This window comes from Chrysochloris asiatica, unplaced genomic scaffold (assembly GCF_000296735.1).
Source record: "Chrysochloris asiatica unplaced genomic scaffold, ChrAsi1.0 scaffold00194, whole genome shotgun sequence".
Taxonomy (NCBI): domain Eukaryota; kingdom Metazoa; phylum Chordata; class Mammalia; order Afrosoricida; family Chrysochloridae; genus Chrysochloris; species Chrysochloris asiatica.
Genome location: NW_006408712.1, coordinates 1644643 through 1653323, shown reverse-complemented (window position 1 = coordinate 1653323; position 8681 = coordinate 1644643). Strand labels below are relative to the sequence as shown.

The 8681-nt window shown below is 36.2% G+C and overlaps 1 protein-coding gene across 1 annotated transcript in view; it reads left to right on the top strand.

The window, feature by feature from the left end:
- MAP4K5 (mitogen-activated protein kinase kinase kinase kinase 5) overlaps positions 1 to 8681 on the top strand; it is a 142830-nt gene that overhangs the window by 33240 nt on the left and 100909 nt on the right. The window contains 1 exon segment of the mRNA XM_006872337.1: positions 1976 to 2033. Coding sequence (XP_006872399.1) covers positions 1976 to 2033 — 58 coding nt within the window.

The window sequence follows — 8681 nt, the reverse complement described above, 5'->3', positions numbered from 1 at the left end:
AACCATGGCAATGAGATGATATATGATGGAATGAATGTAAAACTAAAGTTCTCTCATGTAAACTACCATATAATTCACAATAAAACATTAAAAAAAAAAAAAAAAAAGAAGGGCAAGAAAGGACAAGAGAGCAGTGTGGGAAATGTGTAAGGCTTCTGGCTGCTTCTGTTCTCGTTTCTCTCAATGTGTTCATGATTCAGAGAATAGGAGTAGTCAAGGGAGGAAAATTAAAATGCCTTTTTTTTTCTTTCTGAGACTCCCTCCTTACCTTGTTCACCACAACAGATGAAGAAAATGTGACTTCTCTTAACAAAATATTTCAGACTTCTGTAGAAAATCGTTTTCTTCTTTTGTGTCTTCCCTCTGTATCCTGCTCCCCCATTGCATTCTTATTTTCACCCTCTCTTGCTCTCCTTTTCACATTATCTTTCTTCTCTTCCTTTCCCCTTTTCTCTTCCTCTTTCCTCACTGGTAATATGTGGTTGTTGTTGTTATGTGCTGTGGAGTCGGTTCCGACTCATAGCGACCCTGCACAGGGTTTCCGAGGCTGTTAATCTTTACGGGAGCAGAACGCCTCATCTTTCTCCCGCGGAGCAGCTGGTAGTTTCAAACTGCTGACCTTGAGGTTCGCAGCATGATTCGTAACCTCTACGCTACCAGAGCTCCTTTATGTATGTTAGTGTGATAAAAAATACTTTCCTATTTTATCGTGTGTTCCTTATTTCTTATGCCAAGTATGAAAGTTGATACTTGCATCTTAAATAATAGTAAGTGAAAGACATTATAAAATTATTAAATTTTATAAGTAAGTGAAAGACATAATAAAACTATTAAATCTCGTTTCCGCATATGACGTGCTTCTGGGTACAGGAAAATGAGCACTTAGATTAACAATGAGCACATATATTAACAACATCTTTAAAATAGTTTGGCAGTATGTGTTGACAGCCTTAAATGTTCACATTTCATACCCTTTGACCTAAGTAATTTTATATCTGAGAATCCATTTGAAAGAAAGAGTCTTAAATAAAAGAATGTGTAGCATCTTTGCTGTCTAGCAGTAAGGACAGTGGTTACTGTTATATATGGACTGTTATATAGTCATTAAAATAATCTATTATATATAATATGGAGACAGTACATAATTTACAAAGCAGAAGACATATTTGTACTGACTGTAGTGCTTAGGAGATGTGTATTTAACATTCAAAGTTAAGTAGAACTGCCCGTAGAGTTTCTAAGGCTATAAATCTTTACTGAAGCTGATTTCACATCTTTCTCTCCATTGAGCAGTTAGTGGGTTTTAACAGCAGACATTTGGGTTAGGAATTAAGCATTCCTAAATTCCTTTTTTGGAATTTAGCTGAATAATTAATGAATAATTAAGGCTGTGGATAGATAGAAAGCTAGGATATATTTTCCCCTTTAGGGTCAGTCACTATGAATCAAAATCCACTCGATGGTGGTGGGTAATTCACAACTGCAAAATAATACTAAAATAGTGGATTGGTTAAATGACATATTCTGTCATTGGAAAATTAGGCAGCATTACAAACCATGTTGTAGGAGACTATGATGGCATCCTCATCTTCTATAATATACAAATGCTCACAAAAAAAAGGAAGCATGCGCACTAAATTATTAAGGATTTTTTTAACCCTTTAATCATTTATAGCTGTGTTTGTAGTATAAACAAAAAGCATGGGCTTTAAAAAACTTAAAAAAATAGCCCTATTAGTATAAAGAAAAGACTCAAAGGAAGTGTACTAAAATGCTTAATACTAGTTGTTTCTGAGTAGTGAGATGGTTTTTTTTCTACTTGCATGTCTTTTTTATATTTTTAATGAAAAAGTATACTTTTTTATTCAAAATAATTTTGTTTTTTAGATTTGTTAAAAGCATGGTTGATAGTGACTAATTAGCCTAATGCCATGTGATTTTTAGATAATTAACTAATTTTTAAATTTCATTTTAGGCCAGAAATGTACATACAGGAGAGTTGGCTGCTGTAAAAATTATCAAACTGGAGCCTGGTATGTATTAAAGCCTCTGTACATGATTCTTGAGCAGTTTTCTCATGCAGTTCATAAATATAGAACATAAAAGCATTTTCCAGATTTCCTTCTTTTTTTTTGTTTTCCTCCTTCTGAAAATAAATCTTTATATATGCTGTCAGGAAAGTAGAATATCTCCAATGGCTATATTAAATTCCATTGGAAGTTATTAGTTAGATGCTAGTTTGATGGGATAATTTTGTTGCTAAATAAATATTAAAACATATGTGCATTTAGAAATTGGAAAGGACATTGGCTGGCAATGTTAATTTTCTTCTAAAATTATAGTGAAATGTTTGCATTTCAGTTTTAGCTTGTGGTACAGTGTTCAGTAATTTTTGAGGGGGCGCAGCAGGGCAAATTTGTTTGGCTAGGTAAGAATTTATTAATTCAAAAAGAATGCATTTAGGATCATTATTTATATGTCACCTATATCCTGGCTAATTGATTTAGATTTGATGATTCTGGTCTTTGCCTTATTGGTTTGTTGATTTTATTAACAGCTCAGTATCAGAAGGCTGTTTGTTTTAAAACACACTGAGTAATATGCTTTGATAATAAAACTACTGTATAAAACCTGAAACAGTTTTATAATTTTGATATTTTTACTAAAAGTTTCTAATGAGAACAGTAATAATTTGTGGTTTGCTCATTTGTTAGTTCATAAATAAAGACATGAAGTTTGTGGGTGGGTGGTGTAAATGATTAGCAACTAACTGAAAGGTTAGAGGTTCAGGTCCAGCCAGTGGGGCCTCAGAAGAAAGGCCTGGAAATCTTCTGAAAATCAGCTATGAAAAACCATGTGGAAGACAATTTTACTTTGACACAAATGGGGTTTGCATGAGTTGGAATCTACTCAGTGGCAGCTGGTTAACTTAGACATACATTGTGATTGTAGATATGAGTATATATCAAACAGTTTCTTAATTTGAGTAGTTAAAATGGTTTTACATTTTAAACATAATACTTATATTTTTATGTGTATGATTCTGTAGAGAGATGATGACATTACTGAAGTAACACGTGCACTTTAAAAATAAGCTTTCACGAAATCCTGAAGTAACACGTGCACTTTAAAAGTAAACTCTCACTGTATCCTATTTTCTATCAGATAGAAATTGTTATTTTTTAGAGTTCTCTTATTAAACTACACTCTTCATAAGTAGAATGAGCTCCAAAATGTCACTAACACGAATAGAATATAACAAAACTGTGCAAGAATTTGCCTCTTGTGGACAGTAATCACTATAGAAAATATTCAGGCAGTTTTCAAGGGATGGTTTGTAGTCGAGATTATAGACTAGGCTCCTGTCTGTACTCTGCTGTCAGTGAATGTCCTGGTCTTGTTACAGCACAGACTGACTTCTTTGATTTAAATGTATGAGTTATTTTTGTAATTAAAGTCCATATAATGAATTGAGTACATTTTTTAAATCCTAAAATTTTGATACCTTAAGCTGGAACTGAACCCACTCCCACAGATGATCTTACAGTCAAACAATTGTTGTTGTTGTTGTGAAGTGCCGTCAAGTCGGTTCTGACCCATAGCAACCCTGTATAGGGTTTCTGAGGAGCAGCTGGTGAGCTTGAAATATAATAGACAGGCTTATAAAATGAACTAAGGAGCTCTGGTAGTGTAGTGGTTACGAATCGGGCTGCGAACCTTAAGGTCAGCAGTTCGAAACTACTAGCTGTTTCGCTGGAGAAAGATGAGGGTTTCTGCTCCCGTAAAGATTTACAGCCTTGGAAACCCTGTACAGGGTCGCTATGAGTCAGAATCGACTACACAGCACATAACAACAACATAAAGTGAACAAGTAACACCTTGAGGAATGTACTCCTCAAAATACCCAACCATCCAAGAGCAAAGGAGCAGCGTTTGCCTAGAGGCAAAGTTCAGAAGGCAGGAAGGAACAGGAAAGATAGGCAGATGGAAACAACCCAGGGAGGAAGTTGGAAGAATGCTATTACATTGAGGGAATTGCAACAAATGTCACAAAACAAAATGACAAATTATTGACTGGAAAACTAGTTTGCTCTGTAAGCTTTCACCCAAACCACAATAAAGTAAGAATATGTCAGAGCATCAGAGATTCCATTATCTTTTAATTTCATTTTTCCACAAACTTTTTGAAACTTCTTACATACTTTGGTCTTAATAAATTCTACAGAGGCCTGGTGTGGTGCTATGGGTTAATGTTCTAGACTGCAAGGTCAGTGGTTCAAGCTCAGCAGCCACTCTTTGGAAACCCTGTACGGGGTCGCTTTAAGTCGGAACAAACTTGATGGCACTTAACAACAACAACAAATAAATTTACAGATTTTTTTTTCATTTCTTAAAACATAGCTCTTTTTTTAATCTTCATCTTGGGCTTTTCACTATTTCATGAAAGTTTCTTTAATCATTCTTGAATTTCAAAATTGTTATTGCTTCATGAGCATCAGTTATTCATATTGTTGTTGTTAAATGCCTTCAAGTCGGTTTGCACTCCTAACAACCCTGTATAGGGTTTCTGAGGCTTTAAATCATCATGGAAGCAGGAAGCCACATCTTTCTCTTGCAGAGTGACTAGTAGGCTTGAACCAAGGACCTTGTAGTTCACAGTCCAGTGCTTTTCATATGGAGCCACAGCGTTCCCAATTAGTCACATTAGTTCTCCACTGTCTATAATTCGTATCTATGTTTTCTCCTTCATGTTTATCTTCTGTCTGTACTATGTGTGGTTTTCTTTTTTCACTACTTATCATATCACAGATTTTTCTCCAGTCTTACTTCTACTAGTGCTTATAATATGTATATAGATATTGTTTTTCTTCTGCTCCCATACCCCTGTTAACTTCCACTCATGTTCTTTTAACTTCATTTTGTTACCTTATTCACCAGTATTTTTCTTTTCCCTTAATACTCTTGAGAGTTTGAAGCATCAGTGTCTTAAATTTTCTTTTGAAATGAATTATTATGCATACTTGTATTTATTTACTTTTCTTTCTAGTGGATATAGGATTTTCATGGGAAATGCTTGTTAAGTTTTTCCAGCTGTACTTACTTTTGATCAAGTTCTATCTGGACCTTATTACATGCCCCAAAGTCTTATAATAGGTTCTGTCCAATTTCTCTCTTCCTTTGCTGGTTGTTAGGTGCTGTGGAGTCAGTACCGACTCACAGCGACCTTATGCACAACAGAATGAAACACTGCCCAGTCCTGTGCCAGTCTCACACTCACTGTTGCATTTGAGTCCATTGCTGCTGCCACTGTGTCAATCCATCTCATAGGAGTCCTCTATTTTGCTGCCCCTCCACTTTACCAAGCATGATGCCTCTCTCCAGGAACTGGATCCTCCTGATAATATGCTTGAATTATTTCTCTAAAACATAAACTTTTCATTTCTTTTGTAGGTCTGGGAACCTCAGTGAGTCTTTATGTTTAGTCCATGTTACTTGAGTACCTGAATAACACTTTTCCAAGTAAAATGAATTTAAAACCCTTTCCTAGTTCCACTGCTGATATTGTTGTTGTTAAGTGTCGTCAAGTTGGCTTCGATGCATAATGACTCTATATAGGTTTCCGAGGAGGAGCTGGTGGGTTTGAACTGCTGACTTTGTGGTTTACAGTCCAGTGCGTATCTTACAGTGTCACACCAGGAGTCTGTTTCAGTGCTGATGTTGTTGTTGTTAGGTGCTATCGAGTCGGTACCGACCCATAGTGACCTTATGCACAGCAGAACGAAACACTGTCCGATCCTGGGCCAACCTCACTACTGTTGCCACACTTGAGCCCATCGATGCTGCCACTTGGTCAATCCTGATAACATGTTCAGTATTCACAGTTCTCTTTTAAATTTGGAGTAATTTTATTATGTGTGCTATGCATCCTGTAGTAAGGTGACATTCATTTGGCTCCCATTCATATGACCCTATCTGTGTGAGCTCTGGTATCATAGTGGTTTCTAACTAATCGAGTCGGGCTATTAACCTCAAGGTTGGCAGTTTGAAACTACCAGCTATTCTACGGGAGAAAGATGAGGCTTTCTGCTCCTGTAAAGATTTGCAGCCTTGGAAACCATGTGCAGGGTCACCATGAGTCGGAACTGACTCCACGGTACTTAACAACAACAACATGTACAATAGAATGAAATACTGCTTGGTCCTATGAAATCCTCATAATTGTTGTTAATGTTTAAGCTCATTATTGCTGCCATTGTGGCAATTTGTCTCATTGCAGGTATTCCTCTTTTTTGCTAACCCTTCATTTTTCCAAGCATGATGTCCTTCCCCAGGGGCTGATTACTCCTGACAACAAACATGTTCACAGTATGAGTCCCACCATCCTCACTTTTAAGGAACATTCTAGCTGTACTTCTTCCAACAAAGATTTGTTTGTTCTTGGTACTATTAATGTTGTCCACCTGTCCAAAAATACCAACACATCAGTTCTTCTCTTAATCTTCCTTATTCGTTGTCCTGCTTTTACCTATATATAAGGTGATTGAAAATACCATGGCTTGGGTTAGGTGTGCATTAGTCTTTAAAAGTGACTTATATGCTCTTTAACACTTTAAAAGAGGTCTTTTGCAGCAGATTTGCCCAGAGCAATACATCATTTGATTTCTTGACTGCTGCTTCCATGAGCATTGATTGTGAAAACAAGAAAAAATAATTGAAAAGTTCAGTGTTTTCTGTTTATCATGTTTTTATCTATCAGTCCAGTTGTGAGGATTTTTGTTTTCTTTATACTGAGCTGTAATCCATATTGAAGGCTGTAGACTTTTGATTTTCATTAGTAAGTGTTTGAAGTCCTCTTCATAAAATCTTATTCTGTTTGAATGACTGCCTGTTTGGTATGTATAGAAGTTCTGCATGAGCACAGTTAAGTCTTCTGGAATTCTCATTCTTCACAATATTTTCTATAGTTTATGATCCACGCAGTTAAATAACTTTGTGTAGTTAATAAAAAGCAAGTATCTTTCTGGTATTCTCTCTTTCAACCAAGCTCCACTTTATGTCACCAGTGATATCCCTAATTCCACATCCTCTAATGTGTCCTGCTTGAATTTTTGGCAACACACTGTTGATGTACTGCTGCAACCATTTTTGAATTATCTTCAACATTATACTTGCATGTGATATTAATAATATTGTTCGCTAACTTCCACATTCTGTTGGGTCACCTTTCTTTGGAGTGGACACAAATAATGGATCTCCTCCAGTCAGTTGCCCAGGTAACTGCCTTGCAAATTTCCGGACATTGACTAGTGAGTGCTTCCAGCACTGCATTGGTTAGTTGAAACATTTCAATTTGTATTCCATCAATTCTTTGAGCATTATTTTTTTTTCACCAGTCCCTTCAGTGCAGCTTGGACTTCTTCCTTCAATACCAGAGGTTCTTGATTATATGATAGGTACCTCTTAAAATTATTGAATGCTGCCCATTTCTTTTTGGCATAGTGACTCCATATTCCATCCAAACTCCTTTGATACTTCCTGTAGCATAGACTTCTTCAGTATTGCAACTTGAGGCTTGAATTTTTTCCTCAGTTCTTTCTGTTTGAGAAATGTTGAACATGTTTTTCTCTTTTAGTTTTCTAACTCCATGTCTTTGCATATTTCATTATAATACTTCGTCTGTTTGAGCTGACTTTGAAACTTTCCATTCAACTCCTTTACTTCATTATTTCTTCCATTTGCTTTAGATACTCTGTGTTCTAATATGCTTTTCTAAAGGTCCTAATAAATATACCCAAAACTCCAACCAGTTGTCATTGAATTGATTCTGACTAATTGTGATCCCATGTGTATCAGAAAAGCACTGTGCTCCATATTGTTTTCAAGGAGTGATTTTTGTAAGTTGATTGCCAAGCCTTTGGAGGCACTTGAACTGCCAGCCTTTCCTTCTGCAGCCAAGCACTTAACCAGTTGAGCGTCTATGACACCCCTAATAAATATTCTTTTTCAAATTCCATTTCCCCCCTGCAATTTTGGTTATGATGACAATGATTTTAATCTCGTATATACCCACTAAGTCAAAGTTTTTCGGGTCTGGTAGAGTTCTTAATAAAGTCTTGTGAAGTAAAGGAACACCATTATAAAACCAGCCCAAGAATTGGAGCAGGTTTATACCATATTCAGAATGCAGACACTTAGACTGTGTTTCAACAACTCTTCAGAAGAGCTATCCCCATAATAAAAAACAACAACTCTGAATGGAGATTGGCCTTGAAACAGATGGTATCTTCCTATTTTAATTGGCTGGGTTTTTTTTTTTTTTTTTTTTTAGGGGAGAGAGTTGTCTTAGTGTCTCATAACGTGGTAAAATATATATTTCTAAAATTAGTGGTATGTTAGAAATAAAGTTATTACAATGCAGTAATGCCACCGGTGTTTTAAATAACCAGCAGAGTCACTCATGGTGGACAGGTTTCAGAGGAGCTTCCAGACAAAGACAGACTAGAAAGAAAGAATTCTGAACTACTTCGAATCTTTAGTCACTGAAAACCTTATGAATAGCAGAGAAACACTGTCAGATACAGTGCCGGAAAATGAGCCCCTCAGGTTGGAAGGCACTCAAAATACAACTGGGGAAGAGCTGCCTCCTGAAAGTGGAGTTGACCATGATAACGCGAATGGAG